This window comes from Myotis nattereri, assembly GCF_964212035.1.
Source record: "Myotis nattereri genome assembly, chromosome: 16".
NCBI lineage: Eukaryota > Metazoa > Chordata > Mammalia > Chiroptera > Vespertilionidae > Myotis > Myotis nattereri.
This window is the reverse complement of record NC_138091.1, coordinates 2,255,412-2,283,254: the sequence shown is the minus strand read 5'-3', so window position 1 is coordinate 2,283,254 and position 27,843 is coordinate 2,255,412. Positions and strand designations below refer to the sequence as shown.

The window sequence follows — 27,843 nt, the reverse complement described above, 5'->3', positions numbered from 1 at the left end:
TGAGTTACGAGCTCCATCACGGAACAAATTAAACTCGTAAGTCAAGGCCCTACTGTAGCTGTTTAATCTGCACCCACGGTTCTTTCTAACGTGGCTTCCAGGGGCTCTATGTCTTTGTTTCCTTATCTTCTCAGCCAGGTGTGTCTAATTCACTGATGCCTCCAGAGTGTCTCGATTAGCTAATGGACCAAGTCAACAGACTCCTTCGGACCTTTGCTGTGGGCTGTAAAGCTGAGAATGTTCTAATGGGCCTTTTTCAGTTTTATTTCCTGTTATTTGGGGTCCTGTAGCTGTTACCTTTTCCAACACGACACGGCCTCAAACACGTTCATTCCCCCTTCTCTGTTGGCAAACAGTGTCTTGCTTGCATGTATCTCTTCCTTACGCCTCACTACAAATGAAGGAACAACCAACACACACAGATGGATGTCTGGCTCATTCCCACCTCTTTCCCCTGCAGTCACAGCCTCTATGTCCCTGGTCTGTCCTTCGAGTTATTGCAAGTTTTGATTTTTACAAACATTTTGCCTCTGCATAACATGAGCCTCCTACTTTCCACTCTGCAATATCTATGTTCATGCTCCCTGTGGCCTAATCACTAGGCCAATCCTATGTACTCCAGGTTTTAAATTACAGAAGCACCGTACTTCAAGGTATTAGTCCACTGCCTGGTATGACAGACCCCAACATGCAGAATGCTGAAAACACGGCAGACATGCAGTTCTTGCTCAATGACAAGCCAAAAGGAGAGTTAGCTGACAGTTGGTTTTCTCCACGTAGCGACGCAGGGACCCCCGTTCTGTGCAGCCGGTGAGTTTCCGGTCCCTGAAGCCTGGTCATCACGGCTCAGCACGGAGGGAGACGGACGGAGCCGTGGCAGTGCCGCCTCACTCCCACGCACGTGCCACCGGCTGGGACGCACTCGGACTCACCTGCTACGAGAGGCTGGTGGGCGCACTGTGTCCACAGTGGGAACGGACGAGCGGAGCGGCCTCTCTCACCACCAGGCTTTCCACCCTCTGGCCCGCCCACCGCTCCGGGCAAGGGCCCAGCAGCAGCCCCGGGACACGGCTTTGGGTAACACTTCTGTTCCTCCGGCTCTGTGCCACCACAGCTGCGTGCATTTGCTAGTATTGGGGTCACCTCGCCTTCTTACTTGTGCTCTTCCCATCCTCCCAGCGGTTTCCACCGCCAGTCCCCACACCGGGCCCGTCCGAAGCACCTGCAGCAGTTTCCTTCCCGACTCCGTGAAGGCTGCCCTTCGAGCAAGAATGGCCTGAGACACGATCTTACGCGCGGAAACCTGCGGTCAGCGACCCAGCCCGACTGGGCCGTAACACCTCGCCTGCCGGGGAGATGGGGCTCTGGAAGGCCGGAGCCGGTGGCGACACGTTAGCCTCTCACCTATTTGATGAGCCTGAGCGAGGCGCTTCTCGAAGGTGGAGCTGGGAGGCTGCCTGGCTGCCCCTCGTCACTGTGGTGGGGACAATAACGCCACAAAGCCCGGGGGGAGGGGGGGGGGCCTTCTGGGACCACCCTGGAGTCGGCGGGGAAAACTAGACTCAGCTCCCGGCGGAAGGACAGAACCAGAGAGCGTCTCTGAGCGCCAGAACGCATCTGTTTAATATCCTGCAGCCATGAGAACGCCACCACTGAAAGCCACCCAGTACTGGGCCTGCGGGCTACAGTCCCGTGCCCTCATAGAAAACTTAGGGTGCTGATCTGGAGGAAGTGGGGCCCTGAGAACAGCAGAGGGGACATCTGGGTAGACATCAGCCAATCAGAAGCTTCTGCGCTGAGGACCAAGCGAGGGGATGGGTGGACGCTCCGTCAAGCTCCCCATCACAGGGGCCTGGCACGCATCCACCTTCTCAGCATCCGCCGGGCATCCCTGTCAGCCACGGACCTTGCGGCTCCAGACAGAGCCCTTCCCAGGGACCAGGGGAGGCGCAGGGACAGGGCACGGCCCTCCCAGGCCGTCCTCGCGAGCGGACAGAGGGCACATTGTGTCATGGGGAGGGAAATGGGCACAGGGCCTGCCCCTGCCCCCCAGCCTCCTGCGGCTACAGGGCCTGCCCCCTCACCTATCCGACAGGCCTGATGGCCTGGCCACTGCACTGCCCTCTTCTTCCTCCTGTGTTGGGGGCAGCACGGTGACCCCCAGGCTGGGAACCAGGAGGAAAACATCCCACTCAGAAAGGAGTCCCCCCTCCCTGCACACCCCGACTGGGGATCCACCTGCAACGGGTACGTGCCCTGACGGGGAACTGAACTGGTGACCTTGTAGTGCATGGGACGGTGCTCAACTAAGCCACACCGGCCAGGGCCCCCTCGATCCTGTTTTGAGGCCATTTGTGACGTTGCCCCCACAGGCCGGCATGGGCACCCCATCTCGCTCCCCTGACTAGAAGCCCCAACAGAAGGCTTTGTTGGGGGAGAGAGACACGTCTAAGAGCAGCAGCTGATATGAGGCCCTGTGACATCACCGCCTCTTCCAGGTGAGCCCCTTGCAGCCACTCTGCGGTGAAGGCATGGCCAGGCCTCAGATGGCCCTTCCCTCAGGTGGAGGAAGGGACAGGGCAGGGCCCTGGCTGGCGGTGAAGGGGGAGAAGGCACGGGAGCAAGGTGCCCCCCAGACCTTGGTGGCCCTGCTGTCTGGCTGAGACCGCAGCCACCCTGTGCGCACCTGCCGGCCTTCCCCGCCTGGAACTGGGACGGCTGGGCTGCGAGCGAGGTCAGGGCAGCGGGGGGGAGGGGGGAGCCCCGCCCACCCCTCACACCTGCAGCTCCCACACCTCGCCGTGCCTCAGCTTCTTCACTGTAAACCCAGGGCCACCCCACAGGCGGCCTGAGGCCGGCCCCGGCTCCCGCTGACACGCATGTCCGGCGCTCCGGTCAGGAGCTTAAAAAACAACAAAGGGGCCCAGGGCCTTGGCCAGACTCGCCCAGAGCGGGTCCTGAGGGGGAAGGCACGTGAGTTACGACCTGTTTTGAAATCAAAGTGAGATGTGACGGAACCCGGGCCTGTGAGCGACCTGCTGGGAGGGGCTGGTGCCGCCCCGGACACAGCGAGGGCTCCCGGCCTCCTGGCTGGGCGGCGGAGGGGGGCGGGCTGGATGCCAGACACGTGGGGCAGCACCAGAAGCGGCCAGCCATGGCCACACCGGCTGCCGTGTCCCCAGCCTGGAGAGCGTCAGGCTCTCGCTGCTGCCCGGGCCCGGCGGCCACGCAGCACGGCCCACAGCGCTCAGCGGCACTTTAAGGCAGCGGCGGCAAGGCGGCCACACCTGCAGGAACTGGGACAAGCTGTCCCTGGGCCAAGGCTACCCACTCTCACCCACCCCCCACCCTGAGCAGCTCCTGGTTCAATTAACGAGTTCTGTTTGCCTGCTGGCCCAGCATGGCACGTCACCTGCTGTTAGAACACAGGCTCAGGCTGGGACACAGTGCCCCTGGCCCCACCCCACAGCCTGCCTGTCCTAGCCCCGCGTCGGGCATCCTCCTAGCACTGGGCCACCTCACCCACAGGCCGCAGAGCGAGAGCACCAGCTCACTGAGCCGCTGGGCAGTTTCCATGATGAATCTGTATGTAAACTTGTGTGAGTGGGGAGGGAAGGAGGCAGAGAAAAGACCCGGCCGGTCTGTCCACTCTCAGGCCTACCCCCCCTTCTTCAACTGTGCCAGGATGGGCCGCCCCAACCTTGGGAGGGGCCCAGCAGCGGTGCCCACCCCCTGCTGGCCCATGACTCCCAGCACAGGGGGACAGGCGCTCCCCTGGCCCTCATAGAGCACACTGCAGAGTTGGGGAGCACAGCCGGAAGGAGGTGCCCTCTGCCATTCCCAGGCTCCCTGGGGCCAGAGCGTGCACGTGCAGGTCACGGCCGTGCCCAGCCCTGCTCCCCCGGAAGGTGCCCCGAGGCTGCGGCCCCGAAGGGAAGCCCCTGCAGAGAAGTGTCTTTCCTGGTGGTGAGGACGGCTTTGAGGACAGTTCACTTCCCTCCCACCTCTGCTCCACAGGGTCCCTTCTGAGGAAGCTCACCCAGGGCCCGGGCCAGGGGGGAGGGTCCCTGGGAGGTTTTGGAGCCCCTGGAGCTGCCCTGGCGACAGGCAGATGGAGAGGGCAGGGCAGCCACAGGGGGCGGGACCTCGGTTCCCGCAGAGCTGACAGACAAGGAGGCAAGGAGTTAGGGCACAGGCACCAGGGAGAGAACAGCTGGTGCTCCCCAGCCTCTCTGCCCGGCGTACCGCCTGCCACTCAGCTTCCGTGCTGCGCGTGCTGTGTGCATACATGAGCCTGAGCTAATGCCCAGGCCACCGTTCCCGGCCACACACATCAGGGACAACTGCCCCGGCCACCCCTGCCAGGCGGGCAGCTGGAGGAAGGCGGGCAGTGCTGACGGCAGCCGCAGCTGGCGCTGTGCCTTTGGAAGTTGGCACATAGTTTCTTATTGCTCCTCTCAACACTGCGAACACCCCCTCTGCAAATAGGACCGAGTGGCAGGGGTGGTGAGGGGGTGCCAATCACAGAGCAAGGAACACAAGGGGCGCAGCGGGCCACAGGATGCCCGTCCGCGTCCCAGTCCTGCCTACGGGCGGCACAGGCCGGCCCACAACAGGCCGTACGGTCTCGGAGAAGCCGCCAGGTCTGCAGGCAGGAGCTGCCGGGATGCGGCCCCGGGCCTCCCCTTGCCAGTCACCGGACCTGCCCATCCTCGGCCAGCCGCCTCCGGGGGCGATGAGCGTCCTTACAAAACAGCTGAGCGGCCCACCGCCATGGGATCCAGGTTGCCTGAGAGCGCACGGAGGCAGGGCCAGGGCGAGGAGAGGTCTGGCAGGGCGCGCCTGCCCCCAGCCAGGGTCACGGCTGCAGGCGCTCCAGGTACTGCGGCAGCGGGTTCTCCTTGACGTACTTCTGGATGTACCAGCACGTGAGGTGGGCCTTCAGGTCCTCCTCCACCACGAAGTCCAGGGCGGCCTGCGCAGGCAGAGGGAGCGGTCAGTGCCCACCCTCGGCTGCCACCACCCGCATGCCAGAGGGAGCTGGGAGCTGTGGGGAAACTGCCTGGAGCACAGGCCACGGGAGGGAGGAAGCCAGGACTGGATGCTGAGCTCTTCCCGAAACGCCTGGGAGGTCGTCTCCGCCCAGCACAGCCCACAGCCAGGGCCACGTGGGCAGGGGCTGAGCCTGGAGGCCCGCCTGCTGCCTGTCTGGTCATCCAGCACGCCCCGGGCTGCTGTCCACAGCCTGCCCTCCCCCTTCAGGGCCCTCGGGCTTACCTGGCGCCTGCCTGACCACACCTGCCACTCTCTCTAAAAATCAGTGGGAAACATACCCTCGGGTGAGGGTTAGTAACCAGGAAAACGTTTGCTGAAACGAAGCCGAGGACAGTGTGGGCGGCCGGCTGTTCTGATGAAAAGAAGCAGCACTTACTTGGCCCTTTGACCTTCCGCCCCTGAGCGGCCTCTGTGTCCTCCACGCAGCCCACCCCTGACCCGGGTTAAGGCCTCTCGTGACAGAAACCAGCTATCCTCCCATTTGCAGAAAAAAAGACTGGAAGCCCAAGAAGGTGCCCGTCACAGTAAGTGCCCGTGGTCTGTGCCTCAGGCCCTGGCAGGCAGGGCTCTAGGCCAGCGGTTCTCAACCTGTGGGTCCCGACCCCTTTGGTGGTCGAACGACCCTTTCACAGGGGTCGCCTAAGACCATCGGAAAACACATATATGATTACATATAGTTTTGTGATTAATCACTATGCTTTAGTTATGTTCAATTTGTAACAATGAAAATACATCCTGCATATCAGATATTTACATGACGATTCATAACAGTAGCAACATTACAGTTATGAAGTAGCAACGGAAATAATGTTATGGTTGGGGGTCACCACAACATGAGGAGCTGTATTAAAGGGCCGCGGCGTCAGGAAGGTTGAGAACCACTGCCCTAGGGGGAGAGAGGGCTCCACTCCCCGCTCCCAGGTCAGTAAAGCTCAGTTTATTTTATTTATTTTTGTTAATCCTCACCCAAGGATACTTTTTCTATTGATTTTAGAGAGAGTGGGAGGGAGGGAGGGAGGGAGGAGGAGAGAGAGAGAAACCTCCAAATGAGAGACACATCGATTGGTTGCCTCCCGTAAGCGCCCCAACCAGGGCCAGGGATAGAGCCTGCAACCCAGGTACACGCCCTTGGCAGGGAATCGAACCCACGACCCTTGGGTGGGCGGGCTGATAGTCTAACCACCGAGCACACTGGCCAGGGCTCTCAGTTTTTTCTGGGTCCCATGGAGGGTGGGAGAGGCAGAGGCCTGGGGGTGTGGGGCGGAGGGGGAGCCAGCCCAGGAGCAGCCTCAGAGCCACAAAAGGCTTCTCTGGTCCACGCGCAAGTCCCCTGCAGTCAGACTGCTCTCCCCGCAGCTGGAGCTGGAGGTGCTTTGGGGAGAAGGGGGTGGGGCACCAGCCAATTTCCTTGAACATTCGTCACCCATTCATTCTGAGAGCCACAGAGCACCTAGGACACACTGGACCCCGGGGACACGGCCACGAGCTCCTGATGCACAGCAGGGCCAGGGCCCGGACCGCAGCAGTGCAGAACCTGGGGCCTGGGCCCAGGACCCGCCCCCCGCCCAGCCCCAGGAGCAGGGGACCAGCAGACACGCTGCCCCTCCCCGCCGCCTCCCCCCCATGCCCCCCCCCGCCACTCCACACCCCCCCGGCCGCCCCACAGCCCCCTCCCTACCCCACAGCCCCCCAGCAGTCCCACAGCCCCCTCCCTCACTACCCCACACTCCTCCCGCCGCCACCCACCCTACAGCCACCCCTTCCCGCCAGCCCACAGCCACCCTCCCCCCCCCGCCGCCCCACAGCCACCCGCCTCCCAGCCACCCCACAGCCACACACACAACCCGACCCACAGCCCCCCATCCCCCTCCGCCCCACAGCCACCCCCCTTGCTGCCCCCTCCCCACACCCCTCGCCAACTCCCAGCTGCAGGCTGGCAGCAGGGTGGGACCCATCTGCACTTTGGCCAAGAAACAGGCTGAGGCCGGCCAGCGGGCCCACCACCTGCCCTACCTTGGCGAGGTGCTTGGCGATGCCGCGCCCGCGGTAGGCGTCGGGGACCTCGGTGTGCTGCAGGTCCACGGTCCGCTTGCCCACGTACTCGTAGAGCAGGACGGCCCGATCGTGACATCCTGCAGGGGAGGGTAGACGCGTGAGCATGGCAGCTGAAGTGGAGAGAAGGCGTCGGAGCCAGGCTGCTGGAGCTGGAGCCTCAATAGCCTCTCTGTGCCTCAGTTTCCCCATTCATAGAATGGGGACATAATAAAACACCCCTCATAGGGTTGTTTGGAGACTAAAGAGTCATCTCTGTAAAATGCTAGGACAACACCCAGAATACTCCAGGCCACTATGAGTCGTCGTTATTCTGTCTCAGCATCCCAGGACCCTCAGGGCCCCCAGCCCAGCCATCTGTGTCCCCACCTGCACTCCCTCCAGAGGGTCTGCAGGCCCAGGCCCAGCGCTGGGTGCACTGCCGGACTTGCCAAGCCCCCACTAAACCAGAGCCCGAAGAGACAGGAGAGCAGAGACACGCAGCAGGACTTCTCGCCAGGCCCAGAGAAGGTCAAGGTGTGGCACTGGCATCCACAGGGAAGTGACGCTGGCACATAAGACAGAGCAAACAGGCCTTTGTGCCTTGCAGTCTTGCCAAGCCTGGAGCTCACCAGCCCTCCCCAGAGTCCCACTGGGAAACATTTAACAGGGGCTTCTCCAGCCAAAGTCTATTCCCATCTGTCTCTCTGTGCATCCATCCAAACATCCACCCACCCATCCATCCACCCATCCATCCAACCACATCCACCCATCCATCCATCCATCCAACCACATCCATCCATCCACCCATCATCCATCCATCCATCATCCATCCATCCATCATCCATCCATCCATCATCCATCCACCCACCCATCCATCCATCCATCCATCTATCCACCCATCATCCATCCATCCAACCACATCCACCCATCCACCCATCCATCCATCCAACACATCCATCCATCCACCCATCATCCATCCATCCATCATCCATCCACCCACCCATCCATCCATCCATCCATCCATCTATCCACCCATCATCCATCCATCCAACCACATCCACCCATCCATCCATCCATCCATCCAACACATCCATCCATCCACCCATCATCCATCCATCCATTATCCATCCATCCATCATCCATCCACCCACCCATCCATCCATCAATCCACCCATCATCCATCCATCCAACCACATCCACCCATCCATCCATCCAACCATATCCATCCATCCAACCACATCCATCCATCCACCCATCATCCATCCATCTATCCATCCATCCAACACATCCATCCATCCACCCACCCATCCATCCATCCATCCATCCATCTATCCACCCATCATCCATCCATCCATCATCCATCCATCCATCATCCATCCACCCACCCATCCATCCATCCATCCAACACATCCATCCATCCACCCATCATCCATCCATCCATCATCCATCCATCCATCATCCATCCACCCACCCATCCATCTATCCATCCACCCATCATCCATCCATCCAACCACATCCACCCATCCATCCATCCATCCAACCATATCCATCCATCCAACCACATCCATCCATCCACCCATCATCCATCCATCTATCCATCCATCCAACACATCCATCCATCCACCCATCATCCATCCATCCACCCATCCATCCATCCAACCACATCCATTCATCCACCCATCATCCATCCATCCATCCACCCATCACCCATCCATCCATCCATCCATCATCCATCCATCCAACCACATCCATCCATCCATCCATCATCCATCCATCCATCCAACCACATCCACCCATCCATCCATCCATCCAACCACATCCACCCATCCATCCATCCACCCATCCATCCACCCACCCACCCATCATCCATCCATCCATCATCCATCCACCCATCCATCCATCCATCCAACCACATCCACCCATCCATCCATCTATCCATCATCCATCCATCCAACCACATCTACCCATCCATCCATCCACCCATCCATCCATCCAAACACATCCATCCAACCACCCATCATCCATCCATCCATCCATCCATCATCCATCCATCTAACCCAGCCGTGGGAAAACTACGGCCTGCAGGCCAGATCCAGCCCCGCAGAGCAGAAAGAGTGGAGGGTTCTCTTGCTCTCCCCTCCGCTCCTTCACCAGCAGCAGTGTTAACATGTATTAGTTCACACAAACACTCCATCCATGCTTTTGTTCCGGCCCTCCGGTCCAGTTTAAGAACCCATTGTGGCCCTCGAGTCAAAAAGTTTGCCCACCCCTGATCTAACCACATCCACCCATCCATCCATCCACCCATCCATCCATCCAACCACATCCATCCATCCACCTATCATCCACCCATCATCCATCCATCTATCCATCCATCATCCATCCATCCAACCACATCCACCCATCAATCCATCCATCATCCATCCATCCAACCACATCCATCCATCCACCCATCACCCATCATCCATCCATCTATCCATCATCCATCCATCCATCCATCCATCCATCCAACCATATCCATCCATCCATCGATCATCCATCCATCCAACCACATCCACCCATCCATCCATCCAACCACATCCATCCATCCATCCATCCAACCAACCACATCCATCCATCCATCCATCCATTTATATCCATCCATTCAACCATCCTTCAATCCATCAACCACATCCATCCATCATCCATCCATCCATCCTTCTATCCATCAACCACATCCATCTAACCATATCCATCCATCCATCCATCCATCCATCCATCATCCATCCATCCAACCACATCCACCCATCCACCCATCCATCCATCCAACCACATCCATCGTCCATCCAACCATCCACTCATCCATCCATCCATCCATCCAACCAACCACATCCATCCATCCATCCATCCATCCATCCAACCATCCACTCATCCATCCATCCATCCATCCAACCAACCACATCCATCCATCCATCCATCCATTCAACCATCCTTCAATCCATCAACCACATCCATCCATCCATCATCCATCCATCCATCCTTCTATCCATCAACCACATCCATCTAACCATATCCATCCATCCATCCATCCATCCAACCACATCCACCCATCCACCCATCCATCCATCCAACCACATCCATCGTCCATCCATCCAACCATCCACTCATCCATCCATCCATCCAACCAACCACATCCATCCATCCATCCATCCATCATCCATCCATCCAACCACATCCATCCATCCATCCATCCATCCAACCATATTCATCTATCCAACCATCCTTCCATCCATTAACCACATCCATCCATCTACCCATCACCCATCCATCCACCCATCATCCATCCATCTATCCATCCATCATCCATCCATCCAACCACATCCATCCATCCAATCACATCCATCCATCATTCATCCATCCAACCACATCCACCCATCCATCCACCCATCCACCCATCCATCCATCCACCCATCCACCCATCCATCCTCACATCCATCCATCCATCGATCCATCCATCCATCATCCATCCATCCATCCATCCGCTCATCATCCATCCATCTATCCATCCATCCAACCACATCTATCCATCCAATCACATCCATCCATCATTCATCCATCCAACCACATCCACCCATCCATCCATCCATCCACCCATCCACCCATCCATCCATCATCCATCCATCCATCCATCCATCTATCCATCATCCATTCATCCATCCATCTAACCATATCCATCCATCCATCCATCCATCCATCCATCCATCCATCATCCATCCATCCAACCACATCCACCCATCCATCCATCCAACCACATCCATTGTCCATCCATCCAACCATACACTCATCCATCCATCCATCCATCCGCTCATCATCCATCCATCTATCCATCCATCATCCATCCATCCAACCACATCCATCCATCCATCCACCCATCCACCCATCCATCCATCCACCCATCCATCCTCACATCCATCCATCCATCCATCCATCCATCCATCATCCATCCATCCATCCATCCACCCATCATCCATCCATCTATCCATCATCCATCCATCTAACCATATCCATCCATCCATCCATCCATCCATCGATCATCCATCCATCCAACCACATCCACCCATCCATCCATCCAACCACATCCATTGTCCATCCATCCAACCATCCACTCATCCATCCATCCATCCATCCAACCAACCACATCCATCCATCCATCCATCCATTTATATCCATCCATTCAACCATCCTTCAATCCATCAACCACATCCATCCATCCATCATCCATCCATCCATCCTTCTATCCATCAACCACATCCATCTAACCACATCCATCCATCCATCCATCCATCTATCCATCATCCATCCATCCAACCACATCCACCCATCCACCCATCCATCCATCCAACCACATCCATCGTCCATCCATCCAACCATCCACTCATCCATCCATCCAACCAACCACATCCATCCATCCATCCATCCATCATCCATCCATCCAACCACATCCATCCATCCATCCATCCATCCATCCATCCAACCATATTCATCTATCCAACCATCCTTCCATCCATTAACCACATCCATCCATCTACCCATCACCCATCCATCCACCCATCATCCATCCATCTATCCATCCATCATCCATCCATCCAACCACATCCATCCATCCAATCACATCCATCCATCATTCATCCATCCAACCACATCCACCCATCCATCCACCCATCCACCCATCCATCCATCCACCCATCCACCCTCACATCCATCCATCCATCCATCATCCATCCATCCATCCATCCATCCGCTCATCATCCATCTATCTATCCATCCATCATCCATCCATCCATCCAATCACATCCATCCATCATTCATCCATCCAACCACATCCACCCATCCATCCACCCATCCACCCATCCATCCATCCACCCATCCACCCATCCATCCTCACATCCATCCATCCATCCATCCATCCATCATCCATCCATCCATCCATCCATCCATCCATCATCCATCCATCCATCCATCCATCTAACCATATCCATCCATCCATCCATCCATCCATCCATCCATCCATCATCCATCCATCCAACCACATCCATCCATCCATCATCCACCCATCTCCCCTCTGCCTGCCCATCTACTTACCCAGCCCCCATCCACCCATCTGTGCACACACCCACCCACCAGGCCCGTTTAACAACTGTTTGCTGAGCCCTAGGCGTGGTTTCAGGTGCTGAGGGCATAGCAATAAGCAGTCAGACAAAAGGCCTGTGCTGGTGGACGCACGCGAAGAGGAAACAGAGCAGAGAAGCAGGCAGGGGGGTGGAGAGGAGGCAGGAGAAAGAGGAGCGGGCCGTGTGCTGTCTGGGGAGCAGTGTCCCAGGCTGAGAGAAGCCAGTGCAAAGGCCCTGAGGCAGGAGTGGGCAAGTGAGAGGGTGGAGGAGATGAGGGGAGGGCAGGGGTGACGGGGGAGGGGGCCCGTAGAGCCTCGCAACCACCATGAGCCGGGAGCCACAGTGGGTCCTTGGCAGAGGAGGGACAGGAGGTGTCTGTGTCTCGTGATCCTCCTCTGGCTGCTATGAGAAGAGGGGCGTGGCGGCCGCATAGTCCAAGTGAGCAATGTGGGTGCTGATGGCCGAGTGTGGGGAGAACGAGTAGCTGAGGACAGCGCCACGGTCTGCCTTCAGGGAGCTGTGATGGATGAAGGAACTAAGCTGATCAGGGGACAGAGGGCCATTTCGCCAGAGGTGCAGGGAAGGACGAGAAGAGGGCACAGCCAGTGCGAGGGCCCCGAGATCAGAACACACAGTTTGCTGTCCATAAAGGAAAACATGTCAACGTCAAGTGTGGTTATGAAAAGCAAATTGTATTTCATGTGTTTTTCACTTTAAAGCCCCATAATTTGCTCCCTGCTGCCTGGGCGGGGCCTGCGATGTCACCAACAGAAGCCTGAAGGCTGAGGGCGCAGCGAACTGCGTACGGGAACACGGCCGCCCAGTTAGGGGCGGCGCTCAGGCCACTGCCCTGTGTGCAGATGCAGACTCAGACCCACACCCCACGGCGAGTCAGGCGAAGGGGAGCCCAGGCCTCAGACCAGTCTCTGCTCTGCCTCCTGCCTCCAGGCCTTTCCCAAGGCAGTTTCTTCTGCCTGGAATACCTTCCCCTTAACGGTCCAGCCGAGGGAGGCCCTAGGGGCCCTTGCATCCCCTCCTCAGGCCTGACGGCTGCTCTGGTGGGCGGGCCCTGCTCTGGCCCCACTGCCGCCTGCTCTGGCCGTGCATTGGGACTCTGGTCTCAGCTCCCACACCTGCTGGGTAACTCAACACACCCAGAACAGAACCACAGGGGCCAGCGGAGGGAGCAGCCTGCGCGCCGCCCTGGCCATTTAATTACCCCAACGCATCAGGGCCTACATGCCAGGCAGGGTTCTACGTTGGGTATAACAGTAAAGAAAACCGACCAGACGCTCCCTCCTGGAGGGAGACAGACAGGAAGTCGTCTCATTATAACAAGACTGATCTCGGAGACAAGCGAGAGATGGACGCAGCCGAGGAGAGGAGGGTGCACAGGGGAGGCCTCCCCTGAGCACAGGCCTGAGGGGCAAGGAACACAAAAGCACACGTGGGGGGCGAGCAGGCCAGGTGCCGAGAACAGCCGCACACAGGCCCTGAGCACACGGGGCAAGAAGCACTGGGAGGCCAGCAGGGTGGCTGGAACGAGTGGGGAGCGTGGGAGTGAGCCACACTGGAGGCTCTGGGGCCAAATCACGGGGGGCCTTGCGAGCCACTGGAAAGATCTCGGCTTCTCACCACTGCCAGCCCTCAAGAGGGAGGTGGCGGGTCCTCACGCCTTAGAAGTTTGCTCGCCTCCCTGTTCATCGCCTGCCCGTTCCCTCCATCAATGTCCTTGAAGAGGCCACTGGGCCATGGATGGAACAGATCCCCAAATGGCCTGGGGCTGCCCCCCATCCTGGTTCATCAGCTCCTGCTGGTCCCCAGTGCCCAGGCCAGGGAAGACGCTCAAGGGAGATGTGTCCTATAAACTACACTGTTCTCTCTCTGCCAGACACTCTAGGGCAGTGATGGCGAATCTATGACACATGAACTCATTTTTTTGGTTGATTTTTCTTTGTTAAATGGTATTTAAATATATAAAATAAATATCAAAAATATAAGTCTTTGTTTTACTATGGTTGCAAATATCAAAAAATTTCTGTATGTGACACGGCACCAGAGTTAAGTTAGGGTTTTTTAAAATGCTGACACGCCGAGCTCAAAAGGTTCGCCATCACTGCTCTAGGGGTTCGAGGCTGACCTGTGGCCCCTCCCCAGAGCCTGGGCCTGCGCCTTCAGAGACAGCAGGTGCCATAGCTGCAGCTCATAGGCGAGGCCTGGCAGGAGACAGGCCTGTGCTCAGCTCCTTGCACACACGAAGCCTCATGAAACCCTTACAAACGGGCAGGACTCTCAGAGCCCTGCTCACAGATGGACGCGGAGGCTCGGAGGCAGTCACACTCATGACGCATGGACTTGGCTGGCGACGGGCAAAGCTCTTCTGCCTGAAAGAGACGAGCGCCGGGCACAGCTGTGCGTGAGGGAAGCACGCGCGACGGGGGCCCCTCCACACCGCTGGGCACGCCGTGCTGGCGGCAGCCCGAGCCCCTGGTCTGTGGCCTGGCAACTGTGTCTTAGAGTCCCAACTACCCACACCAACATGGCCAGAGTGCCCCTCCTTTTCCCTCAAACCTGCTTGGAGAGCCCCAGAAAATGGCGAAGCCCTGTGGCTCAGGTCAAGATCCGGGGGACCTCCTTGCCTTGTCTTTCTCGCAGACTCTGAGCTGATCCTGAGACAAGTCCATGGGTACAGCTTTCAAAACATGCTGAGACTCTGGCCACTGCTGCTCACTTCTCCGCGGGCACCTCTGCCTCCACCAGGGAAGCCAAGTCAGACCCCATTTGTCCTCTGCTCAGGGATCCGGTCCAGCCACCCCGGCCTCCTGGCTGTCCTCACTCCCCCGCTCTCCACCCCCAGCCTGTCAGGTGGCTCCCTCTGCCTGGCCTCCCTCCTCCAAGAGCAGGAGTGGAGAAGACTTGTTTGTGACTTTGCCAACAGGTCAATCCGAGGCTTAACCCTATATTGGCTCCCCACAGATGGCCGTGGAGGAGGCCTTCTTTCTGCCAAGAGCCACTGGGACATTTGTAACATCACTGGAGGGCCATACAAAATTTAGCCCCCAAAAATTAGCTTGCCAGCCCAGCCAGCAGGGCTCAGTGGTTGAAGGACGACCTATGAACCAGAAGGTCACGGTTTGGTTCCGGACAGGGCGCACATCCAGGTTGCAGGCTTGATCCCCAGTGTGGGGCGTGCAGGAGGCAGCCGATCCATGATTCTCTCTCATCATTGATGTCTCTCTCTCTCTTCCTCCCTCCCTCCCTCTTCCTCTCTGAAATCAATAAAAATATATTTTAAAAATGTAGCCTGCGGTATTTGGTCAGACTCACCCTAACGCCTTGGCAGGCCAGGCACATGATTTCAGGGGCCTTAGTGTGCAGGGCCTGCTGTTCCCCCCACTGCCTAGTGCCTCCAGGGCTGGCTCCTCCTTGTGACCCAAGATGGCCCAATGTCCCCTCCCAGAGGTCCCCTGCCCCCAGCAGAGGCCAGGACAGGGCTGTGTGCCTGGGTACTCGCCCTCTGCCATGCGCATGCGGGCAGCTGGGCCCAGGGCACCACTCTCTCTGCTGACAGCACTGTGGGCAGAGCCTGGGCAGGGCTGGGTTCGGTGAGCGATCGACACTGACTAGCAAAGGAGGCCACAGGAACGAGTCCAAGGCAGGGGAAGGCCTGGGTCCGTCCACGCTCTGCCAGGTGACGGACAGTTCCAACACCTCATGCCCAAGGTCTCACCTGTCCCGGGACCATCGCTCCGTCCCTCCTGGGCCCGAGAGTCACACTGCAACCACAGTCTGCAGTGGTTTTGAGAAAAGTTAAAGCTACTCAGGTCCTAAGAGACCCTACCCTTGGCCTCTACCCCAGGACCCTTCGCCGGCCCCAACCCCAGGGCCAACAGCCCCAGAAGTTATCAGGGAAGGTGGTCACTGAGAACTCTCGCCCCGGCAGGCGGGGAGGAGGAGAGGGTTCTGGGGGGAGACGGGGGGGTCTGTGCAGAGGCCAGGCAGCCGCCACCTCCACGGCCGTCTGTGGGGAGCCGATACAGGGTTAAGCCTCGGACTGACCTGTTGGCAAAGCCACAAACAAGTCTTCTTCTGAGTCTTAAACAACCCAATCTGAGAGGTGGCTGCTGATTTACATGCGCTGTCATTTAAAAAATAAAAAAGAGGGAATTTGCGGAAGCCGGTCCATCCTTGCTGCTTGACAGCCGCTGCAGGGAAGAAACATCTGCACAGCATGTTCCAAGGGACCTGGCGTGTATGGCATACTGTTCTTAATATGTTTGCTCCCCTTCTTAGTGCTATGTGTTCTAACCAGGGTCACCTCTGCGAGAAAGGTTGTTTCCCCAGGTGGGGATTTTTCCCTGGAATTAGGGATTGACAGGACTAAGGAAGGGAATAAATCAGTAAAACCCCCTAACTGAGTGCCAGGCGGGTAATTAATCACCTTAACTATGAACAATCACGCTTAAGATACATAATCTTTACTTAGGATAATCTCCTTCAGTTACTTCCTTGTAGCTTAACAGAACAGTAGAGTAATGCCCTTGGAATGGAGATAACAAAGCCCTAACCTTTGGAAGAGAATGGATAGGACTAACATCAACTGGTATAAATACAGAGGTAACAGGAGAATAAAGAGAACCTGGCTAGAGAACCTGGCTATGCTGATCAACTGAACTCTGCCTGTGTCCTTCCTTCTTCGCTGACTCTGTCCACACCTTCGGGAACCCCTGGACCTGCTGGGGCTGGACCCCAACACATCTCAGTGCTGAGAGTGCCGGCAGGTCAGCACGCTCACTGGACAGATGGGAGAGTAGGCAGGGCTTCTGTTCCCTCTGGGAGTGAGAAGGCTGAGCAGCACGAGTAGGTACAGGAGCAGGGAGCAGACCCCGGGAACACCCGGCTGGCATGTGGGGCTTCTCCACACGCAGAGCCTGGTTGGGGAGGGGCCACGGGTGGTGGCTCAGAGGTTAGGCAGAGGGGGCTGCGGCTTGGGAAAACTCCGGGGACCAGCCAACACAGTGGGGAAGCACATGAAGGCAGACCCTGGGTTACCCAGGAGAGCTACTGGTTGGTCCTCTTGCCACACCAGGCACCTCCCTGGCTCTGCATGGGCGGCCCCAGGGACTATCACGGTGCTATGAGCCCAGGGCTTCCTGGGGCAGCCGCATGGCTCACGCAGGGACCTGGTCTCCAGGGATCTGAACGCACCAGCTGTGGGGGCAGAGGGAGGCCAGAGGCAGCCGACCCTGTGACCTCGGACTTCCCATCTGCAAGTGGGGTGGGAGGCCGTGGGAGCTCCAGGATTCTAGGGCCACAGATGAACCTTCCTTTTAGTTTCCAAAGCAGAGATTTATTTACTGAGAATGATTTAGTTTCTACATAAAAACCACCAGCTGCTCCTCATTGGGCCTTTCACACACATCAATTGTGGGGTCCCCTAGTCACCTTCACACCTGCAGCACACAGCTCCTGTTGATGCCAGGAAGGACACTGAGGCAGCGAAGGGTTTCGGGGGTTGGCATGGGGGGGCTCGGGGTCTCCCCTGGAGAGAATACACGTGGAGGCAGTTTCTCAGCACCTTGCTGACCAGCTGTGTCAGGCCAGAACGCGCCCCGTGGGCTGGCGACCTTTCTGTTCGTCGTGGTGGCACCGTGGCTCTCCCTCATTCTTCCACGGGCTGGGGCTTTGTGCCTCAGTAACAGCTCAGCTGCAGACACTGTTGTAGTAATTATCTTGGTGAATACGATGTCAAGAACCAAGAAAAGGCCCTACGACGGATAACACAGTCCGTTGTAACTTCCTGCCTTCACCCGTCTCTCTCGAGTTTGCACTTCCAGCCACTCCCGCGTTCACTAGTGTCCGCACTAAAATCCCGCCGTCACCGCTGCTGCGATCACACGCCTTGCAGCCGAAGCACGCTCTCCTTGGAGTCCCTGCTCCCTCGAGTGGGAGCCGCCGTTTGGTGTATAAACATTAAGTTCAGAGGTGAAGACGGTCCATGTTACATGTTGTGAATCGTCGTTCGGATGAGAGAATGTCCGTGTTCCCTCCAACCGCTTTCCAGTCATGGTTTTTGGAAATATGGGCGATTCAAGTAAAGGATCGGATGACCAGTCATCTCTCCATCTGGCTTCTTCCTTCGTCCCTTCAACATAATTAAACCGAGAAACTTCTCTGTATCTGTATAAGCAACGTGTCCGCGGTGAGCAGCAGGCAGGGGTTCTGTGGCATTCCCCTGTGGCGATGGTGTAAATTGGTGAGAGTAACAGACTGAAAAACTCTTTATCAAAGAATGAGTTGGTTACTTCACCTCCACTGTGTGGTCTCCACACTGCACAGGCGCTGAAATGTCTGCCTCGGCTCCAAGGCGGCGGAGCGTCTCCTGCCCGTTCTCCCAGCGCCGGCGGCCGGCCCGCAGTCCTCTCTGCCTCGGCGCTGCCGGGCTCACCGCTCTCCCGGCAGCGCCGCCTTCCAGCGAGACACGTCACCGGCCGGCCGGTCGCAGGGTCTGCACAGAGCTCGCTCGCACGTTCTCTGCCGCAACACATCTTTTTGAAACCTCCCCATAATGAAAGACGGATGGAAGGATTAGATGGATTGCTCGTCCCATTTCTGGAAATACTGATGGACGAGTAGAGAAAAAGACACAAGTTAACTTGTGACCAGTCAACAATGCTGCGGGTTCCATTTACGGTCAGGGTGCGGAGGGGAGGCAACCAATTGATGTTTCTCTCTCCTATCAATGTTTTTCTCTCTCTCCCTCTCCCTTCCTCTCTCTAAAGTCAATAAAAACACATCCCTAGGTGAGGATTAAGAAAAAGGCACTGCCCTAGCTCGATCCCCAGTTGGGCACGTGCCCGGGGCGGCTCCTTCTTGGGTGCAGAAGCAGCCGATCGATGCTCCACTCTCACATCGATGTTTCTTTCTCTCTCTTCTCCCTTCTCCTCTCACTAAAAATAAAATTTTTAAAATGTATATATTTTTAAAAAGTGCTGTTTGAAAAACAACAGAAGGAAAAGGCGGGTCTATAACAACAGACATGAGGCTGGGCTGAGCAATCACAGAACAGTTTGTTTTTAAAAAAACTCCCACAATAGGGATCTTGTGTAATTTCAAATCAAACTCCTCATGGTCCTTAAAATACCCAAAACATCGTTAGAAGGACACACACTTATTTTTAAAGCGAGGAGTATGACACTGACACGCTCCCCGGGCTATGCTCCGTGTGGGGAAACAAAAGCACCGGCTGGCCTTCACCACAAGCAGAGGTAGGCCTGCCCGCACCGTCGTGAAGTCCAAAGGTGATTTCGAACAGGATGGCTGTCTCCTGCCCCATCAGGACGGGCCCAGAAAATGACTTTTAAAACCCAGGGCTGTCCCCTGCAGCCTGCGGCCAGGGTGGCCTGCGGCTTGATTCACAAGGATTCGGGTTTGCCTGTGTCTGCGAGTGCCCGGGTGTGCCCGCTGCTGGGCACACCTACACCTCCTAGCCGAGCTGGGCGTTCTTCTCGGTGCACATCTCGTGGATGACGTCAGGGTGGCCGTGCAGCTGACCGGGAAGAGAGCACCTTCTCCGGGCACCAGGAACCCTCCTCCGCCTGCCCTGCCCTGGAGAGCACCTCCGGAAGCTGGCCTGGCGGGGTGCACACAGCGCTGCCTGGAGGGCCTGCTGCTGGTCCAGCGGGCACGTCCCGGGCCTCCCGCAGGCTGTGGTGGCAGGGACGCGGAGATGGTGGGCGCTCCACGCCTGTGCCCGTGCAGATGCTCTGATGGAGGCGGATGACGTGGAGGCCTCCTCAGCCGCGTCTGCGCACGCAGTCCCTGCTGGTGCCACTCTGTTCCATGCGCTTCCTTCTCCGCCTCCAGGAGACTGAGGCCCGGGACTTGGCCGGCGGGTGTCACACACAGCTCTGTTCTTCCTGACGTGGCCCTTCTGTCTGCCTTGAGGGGGTGGACCCTGGGGGACCCAGGCGACTGCAGAAGGGTGGCCAGTGGACACCGCCTCAAGGAAGGGCCAGCAGCTTGTGTGTGTGTCGCAGCTTCAGCAGGTGCTCAGCCAGCGGTGCCATTTTCGGGTCAAGGCCTGCGGTGCTGCCCTGGCCAGTGCCACGGGCATTCACACAGAGCACCCTCCCGCCCCCGCCCCCGGTCAGCACTGGGACTGACTCTACCGCTGCCACAGACTCTGGGGACAGCAGCATCACACCCTCCCTGAAGCAAGTGGGGCGCTCAGCCCTGGTGGCAAGGGGAGAGGGAAGGCCAGAGAAAGGGCCATCCAGGGTGGGCACGGTTGTGGCTTAGCTGCCTACAGGCTGGGCGCCCTGCTTTCCCCACTAGGAAGTGGTGACACACAAGCTAGCATTTCCGAGCCTGGACTTGAGGGCTGACCAGCCTGAGTCGAGCATCCTCTCACCGCCCGTGCCAGTGAGACCCCGCCAGGCCCCCTTCAGAACTGCCTGCAGGGGCCACTCCCGCCCCTCTGCCCGCACTGCCCGGCCCAGTGCAGGGCCCAGCTCCCTGCTGCCACGCCCCACAGCCAGGGGAGCCTGGAACCACCCTGTGCCCCGCCCCACAGCCAGGGGAGCCGCCCGCTGGGCACCCGCCTCACTCAGAGTCACAGCCAAGGCCTCACACCACCTGCCCCAGGGCCTCCTGACAACATCTACATGACCCACCGCTGCCCGAGGCAGGCAGGCACCACAGGCCTCGGCCCGACTGCTCCTTTCACTCAAAAGTTTTTCCCACTCGAACCCTCGCTTCTCCTTGGTCTTGACTTCAACGCCACTTTCCCAGGGAGGCCTCTTGAGCACCCGATTCTGAACAGAGCCCTTCCTCGCCCTCCTGCCCTGCCTCCTTCTCAGGGCCTGGTTCCTGGGCAGCTCCCGGGGGGGGGGGTGGGGGGGGGTGCTGCCTGCTGTCCTCGAGACGCCAGCCCCACGCGTCCCTGACACCTAGCACAGGGCCTGGCACACTCCAGCCACTCCCTAAGGACCAGGCCCTAACCCTTCTCCCTCCAAGGGGCCCCGGGCAAGTCAGTGTCCTTGTTCGTGAAACGGAAGAGCCGTGTGTCCGCACCCACCAACAGGCAGAGGGTGAGTCAGGGCTTCTGTACCGGGCCACCCAGAGCACAGCTGCTCAGCCCCTCCCTCACCAAGCTGGCAGGAAGCTCAGCAGCCAGCGCTGCCAGAGGGGCCGCCAGCCCGGGAGCCAAGGGCCACTGGCCTCTCAGCCTGTGTTCACATCTCTCTGCACCAGCGGTTCTCAGCCGTGGCTGCACATGAGGATCACCTGGGAATCGCTTTAAAATCCTGATTTCTGGGCCTCATCCTCCGGAAGTTCTGTTTCTTTGTTACTAATGTTGTGGCCCCACCCCATCACAAAGAAACAGGCTTTCCGGAGGATGAGGCCCAGAAATCAGGATTTAAAAAAGATTCCCAGGTGATTCTCATGTGCAGCCAAGGTGGAGAACCACTGATCTAGAGGCACAGTCAGCTGGCTCAGGGCAGCGGAGACGCTGCTACACACTGACCCTCCCCACTGAGGCAGGGCGGCCCCAGGCACAGATGACTCCGCTCTCACCACCGCCCTCTCCGCCCCCCCGCCCCCCGCACCCCCATCCACGCCAGGAGGACCAGGCCGGGCTGCAGAGCCTGGCGTGCAGGCGGAAGGAGGACAGACAGTCTCACACTGCACCCTGGGGTGGCTGGGGTCCCTGGAACACTTTATAGTTAGCTGTCGGGGCAGCAGGTTCCAGAGGTGGGCACGCTTAGAAACGTGGCTGGGCACGTCTAGCTGTGACCACAGCCAGCTCCGGGGTGCCCGAGTGAGGGGGGTGGTGGGCGGGGGGGGGGGGGCGGGGGCGGGGTCTCCTTTGGCTGGACTCATCAGGAAGAAGGAAAACCCCCAACAGCCTTCTCTCCTTTGTCCCTGTGAGCATACAGCACCGCCTGAGCACCAGGGGAACCAGAGCCTCCCTGGACCCTCAGAAAAGAGGATTTGAAAAGCCAGAGGCCCCTCTTAGGACAGGATCTCAAGGTCTGGGCTATGCCTACTGAGTTCTAGTCTTGCTGCATGTTAACATGTCGCACAGTAGTCTGCGGGCCAGCTGTAAACTGGATGAGTTTGACAGGAACTCAACTTCAAAAACATAAAAGTAGCCAACTGCAAAGAAGAAGTCAAGCATGACCAAGTAGCGTATAGACGCGGAGGCAGAGCTCCAGATACAATCTCCTCTCTCTCCTACTTGCTGCAAGTGAATAAAACCACCCTGCGAGAATGGGCCGCGCCGCCCTGCAGCCCACCCTGGAGTTCGGTACCCTCCCCAGCAAGAGCACCAGGCCCTGGCCAGGCACCACCGCCGCGGGAGGACTGGCTTCCACGTGCAAAAAACAGTGTTTGAGTTCTGGCTCTGGCACTTCGTGATGCTGGAAAGTCTCTCCTGCCCTGGTGTCTAAGCCTCAGTTTACTCATCCATAATATGGGATTGTTACCATCGTGACTAGCTAGTTCATTAATAACCAGAGGCCGGGTGCGGTGGGGTTCCTTGGCCTGGTCTGCAGCTCTCTGACATCCCCCAAGGGGTCCCGGATCGCAGGCCAGGCGGAGGGACCCTGATTGGGCCAGCCGGCTGGGGAGGGACCGTGGGAGGGCTCCAGGGCATGTCCAGCCCGTCTAGCCCAGTTCTGATCAGCCGGACTCCAGTAAGTAGCAAGCCAATCTACCGGTTGAAGCGTCTGCCCCCTGGTGGTCAGTATGCATCACAGCTACCAGTTGAACGGTCCAACAGTCGAATGGTCGCTGAGGCGTTTATATATGTAGACAGGAAGAAAGCAAAGAGAGACACGGACGCATGTGCAGTGAAGTCAGGGAAGATGCCTGCCTGTCAGTCTAGCCTGGGGAGCCATGGACTGGCTGGGAGGGTGGAGCCCATGGCAAGTTTGAGAAATCTTTGGTTAAAATCCCCAGAAAATGACACTTTCTCTCTCTCGCCACTTTATGCTCCTATTCTTTCTTGTTCCATGACCCACACTCGCCTGCCACGTGGCCCTAGAAGCGGCATGGCCCATGGCTCTGTGGGGCCCACACCATGGACAGCAGCTGGAACAGGAGCTAGGCCGCAGGTGTGTCTGCACTGGGCTTCAGCGGGCAGCGGACACCCGGGCAGCGGACACCCGGGCAGCGGACACCCGGCAGCGGACACCCGGCAGCGGCTTTCATCCTCGCTCAGCCGAGATAAGACGGGACTTTTCCCACGGCGGGCGGGAGGCGGGACCAATAAAGCTTTCCTCCACACCTCATCCTCCGGGGGCCTCAGCAAGTTCCTGCCCCACCAGCACCCCGAGAGCTCCACTGCCCCCCGCAACACCCCGAGAGCTCCACTACCCCTCAGCACCCCGAGAGCTCCACTACCCCCCAGCACCCCGAGAGCTCCACTGCCCCCCAGCACCCTGAGAGCTCCACTGCCCCCCCAGCACCCCGAGAACTCCACTGCCCACCCCAGCACCCCGAGAACTCCACTACCTCCCCCAGCTCCCCGAGAGCTCCACTGCCCCCCAGCACCCCGAGAGCTCCACTACCTCCCCCAGCACCCTGAGAGCTCCACTGCCCCCCAGCACCCCGAGAGCTCCACTGCCACCCACAGCACCCCGAGAGCTCCACTGCCCCCAGCACCCTGAGAGCTCCACTGCCCCCTGCAGCACCCCGAGAGCTCCACTGCCCCCCGCAGCACCCCGAGAGCTCCACTGCCCCCCGCAGCACCCCGAGAATTCCACTGCCCCCCGCAGCACCCCGAGAGCTCCACTACCCCCCCAGCACCCCGAGAGCTCCACTGCCCCCCGCAGCACCCCGAGAGCTCCACTACCCCCCCAGCACCCCGAGAGCTCCACTGCCCCCCGCAGCACCCCGAGAACTCCACTACCCCCCCAGTACCCCGAGAGCTCCACTGCCCCCCGCAGCACCCCGAGAGCTCCACTGCCCCCCGCAGCACCCCGAGAGCTCCACTACCCCCCCAGCACCCCGAGAGCTCCACTGCCCCCCGCAGCACCCCGAGAGCTCCACTGCCCCCCGCAGCACCCCGAGAGCTCCACTACCCCCCCAGCACCCCGAGAGCTCCACTGCCCCCCGCAGCACCCCGAGAGCTCCACTACCCCCCCAGCACCCCGAGAGCTCCACTGCCCCCCCAGCACCCGGAGAGCTCCACTGCCCCCCCCAGCACCCCGAGAACTCCACTGCCCCCCCAGCACCCCAAGAACTCCATTGCCCCCCCAGCACCCCGAGAGCTCCACTACCCCCCCAGCACCCGGAGAGCTCCACTGCCCCCCGCAGCACCCCGAGAGCTCCACTGCCCCGCAGTAGGTGGGCACATGGAGGCTACCCCAGCAATAACAGGGTGCTGCTGCCCCACATTGCACGGATGTGCTAGGGCCTGGCTCAAAGGGAGGGAGGGTGTCTCGGGAATGTCCCTGCCCCAGCTCCCAGCCCCTCCTGATGCGTCCAAGTGCAGGTTGGAGGTGTCCAGTTCCAGGAGTCACACTGGGCAGGACCCTGTTCCAGTGCTGCCCCAATTCACTGCCTGACCTCAGGCAGCCCCCCCTTTCCTGGGCCTCTGCCTTCCCTTCTCAGGAATGGGCACAGTGGCCGCTGAAGGCCCTTTCAGCGTGGACCTTGCCACAGCGGCCCAGCTGGTAAGGAGAAAAAGTTATAAAAGCAAAAGGGATGGGATGCAGGGAGTTTATGGTCCTTCATTTCACAATCTACTTTTCACCCCCAGAACTCTCAGGAGGAGGGTGTGGAGGAACCTCCCTTCCCGGGAAAGCAAGGCTTGCCTGTGCTTTCTGGTCTCAAAAGCAAGCACAGCCCGTTGTTCGCACTTGCTATGCGCTGCGCAGCACTCACCCCAGCACTCAGCACTCAGCACTCAGCACTCAGCACTCAGCACTCACCCGGGGTGTGCGCGGCCCCTCCCACGGCGGGAGGGAGAACCGGGCAGCAGAGGCGGCTGGGGTCCGAGAGGGTCACCCCCCCCCCCCCCGCCACCGCCTTCCTGGGGAGAAGCAGCCCTCCATCTGCCCAGAGGAGCCTTCCCACGCCGCTCGGGGCAGCGAAGCGGAGGCTCCCGGGGCAGCCGGAAGCTACTGGACGCCCGGGGCGCGGGAGGTCCCGCCGACCCGCTTTCCAGGACCTCAGACGGCGGCCTCGGGGAACACCGGAAAGCCGTCCGGCCCGAGCAGGTGCGCGTCCCCAGGGCCGCGGCCAGGGCTGTCCCGCGGGGACGCGCCTCTCCCCACAGCCCGCCCCGCCCCGCCCCGCCCCGCCGGGGTCGGCCACGCCCCCACCCGGCCCGGAGCCGCAGCCCCGGCGGCGTCCGGAGCGCCGGGCGGAACCTCCGCCCCCGAGGTCGCCCCGCGGCGCGCGCTCCCGACGCCGCCCCCGGGCCGTGGGCCGGGCCGCGCCGGGCAGGGTGGCTCCCGCGGGTCCGTCCCTCGCAGACAAAGGGCGGGACAACCCGGCACGCGTTACCGTTGAGCCGGACGGTGAACTGGCGGCGCCGACGGTCGTGCTCCACGCGGATGGGGCAGCCCGGCTCCTGCGCGCCTGGCACGGCGGCCGGCGAGTGCGCCATCCGCGTCGGGACGAGGCCGCTGGCCCCGGGCAGCGCGGCTCCGAGGCCGGGCGCGGGGCAGTGCGCGGGCCGAGGGGCGGGGCGCGGCGGCGGCGCGGGGAGGCCGGGACCCGCACCGGAGACCGCGGCGGCGGCGCCGACACTGACACTCGGACGCGGCCGACAAAAGGGGGCGGGCCCAGCCGGGGTCACGTGCCGCGCGCGGCCAGTGGGTGCCGGCCGGTTTGTTTTGATACATTCCGTCCGCTCTTAAAGGGCCAGGCCCGCCCCCTGCGCGCCGCAGCCGCCAGAGGCCACTTTTCCCCCTTGCATTTGACTCACGGGTAACTTTGGGCCCCACACGGACCCCACCTTAGAGAGAGATCCTGATCTGCAGGAAAAGTCCGATGAGTCCCTCGCAGCCGCCGTTTATTCAGCACTTGCTGCGTGCGCGGCCTGTGCCTAGCCAGACCCTGCTGAGCTCCAGGGAGGTTCAGTGAGGACTCGGTGAGCTCCGCTGAGAAACAGGCACCGCGACTACAGACGAGCCGGGGCAGCCCAGGGCCTGCGAGGCCACGGGGAGGCGCCCGCGGCCCCGCCCCGGTGGCCGGCTGTGGGGCTGAGATAGCGCCCGGCCACCGCCCGCAAGAGGCAGAGTCGCAGGCAGAAGGCCTTGGAGATGCCTGGATTCAAGCCAAAGATGGGGAAAGGGCGTCCCAACAAGACCAGGGACTTGCTGGGAGAGGACAGGACTCTCGGGGTCCAATTTCTTTTTGGAAAGAGAACTTGCCAGGCCCCTGCTGCCCCTGCACCGGCTCCCATCTGAAGCCGTGTTCGCTCCCACCGGTAGCTGCAGCACGGAGTCACGGGACTACAGGTTACTTTTCACTCGTTTGCTAATTAACGTGTAAACTTGCTGTTCACTCCCAGGTGACCACCATCCAGGCAAGATGAGTAATGCCAGGGCTTCCGTTGCCCCCTCTGAGCCGTGTCCCACCCCTGGAAGTCGCTGCTACCTTGACTTCTAGCTGTTCCCAGAATTTCACATCAATGAAACCACATGGTATATACTGTTTAGTGTACAGTTTCTTTCATTCATCCTGTCTGTGAGATTCATCTATGCTGAGGGTGCCTTTTTCATCACTGAGTAGTATTCCGTTGTGGGCTTTTACCACAATTTGCCCACCCTTGATGGGCATTTGTGTTGTTTTGTTTGTTGGTTGGTTAATGCTCACCTGAGGGTGTTTTTTCCATTGGTTTTTAGAGAAAGTGTAAGGGAGGGGGAGAGACAGAGAGAAACATGGATGTGAGAGAGACACATGGATTGGTTGCCTCCCACACGCACTCCCAGGCCAGGAATGAACCTGCAACTCCGTGCATGCCCTTGACAGTGGATTGAACATGCTACCTTTCATTGCTGGGCTGATGCTCTAACCACTGAACAACAGAGGTCAGGGCTCTTTAATGATATTTTTAATTCAATTTTTGGCTAATATAGTCACATGTTTCAAAATCAAAACACAATATATACAGCAGTCATGACCAGTGTGGCTCAGTTGGTTGGAGCACCAAACGGTTGTGGGTTCAGTTCCCAGCCAGGGCACATGCCCAGGTTGGGGGTTTGAACCCCAGTTGGCCTGTGTGTGTGTGTGTGTGTGTGTGTGGCAACCAATTGATGTTTCTCCCTCTCTCTCCCTCTAAACTAAGACACACACACTCACACACAACACCCCATAAAAACAGAGTAAGAATAAGTATACATATGTATATGTATGTATATATGTATATGTATATATGTATGCATATATATATTTGCAACTAGGAGCAATCTGCCTCCACACAGAGGGGATGCCTTTTTACTTATTTCTTATGAATTTTTCTAGTTTTCCACATATAAACCCACAATGTCCTAGCAGAGGACTAGACTTAACCATTCCCTTTGATACGGTCCTTTATTGACTTGGGTCAGTTCTTAAAAACTTTTTTTAATTTTCTTTTTTGTGT

The 27,843-nt window shown here is 58.9% G+C and overlaps 1 protein-coding gene across 1 annotated transcript; it reads right to left on the bottom strand.

Annotated features, from left to right (window-relative positions):
• Positions 1 to 4,858: 4,858 nt before the first annotated feature.
• NATD1 (N-acetyltransferase domain containing 1) lies at positions 4,859 to 25,860 on the bottom strand (the record flags this gene model as incomplete). The annotated part of the gene is made up of 3 exons (XM_081110241.1): positions 4,859 to 4,975; positions 7,069 to 7,187; positions 25,758 to 25,860. 3 exons carry the CDS (start codon positions 25,858 to 25,860, stop codon positions 4,859 to 4,861), a joined length of 339 nt encoding a protein of 112 aa, XP_080966367.1.
• Positions 25,861 to 27,843: the final 1,983 nt, after the last annotated feature.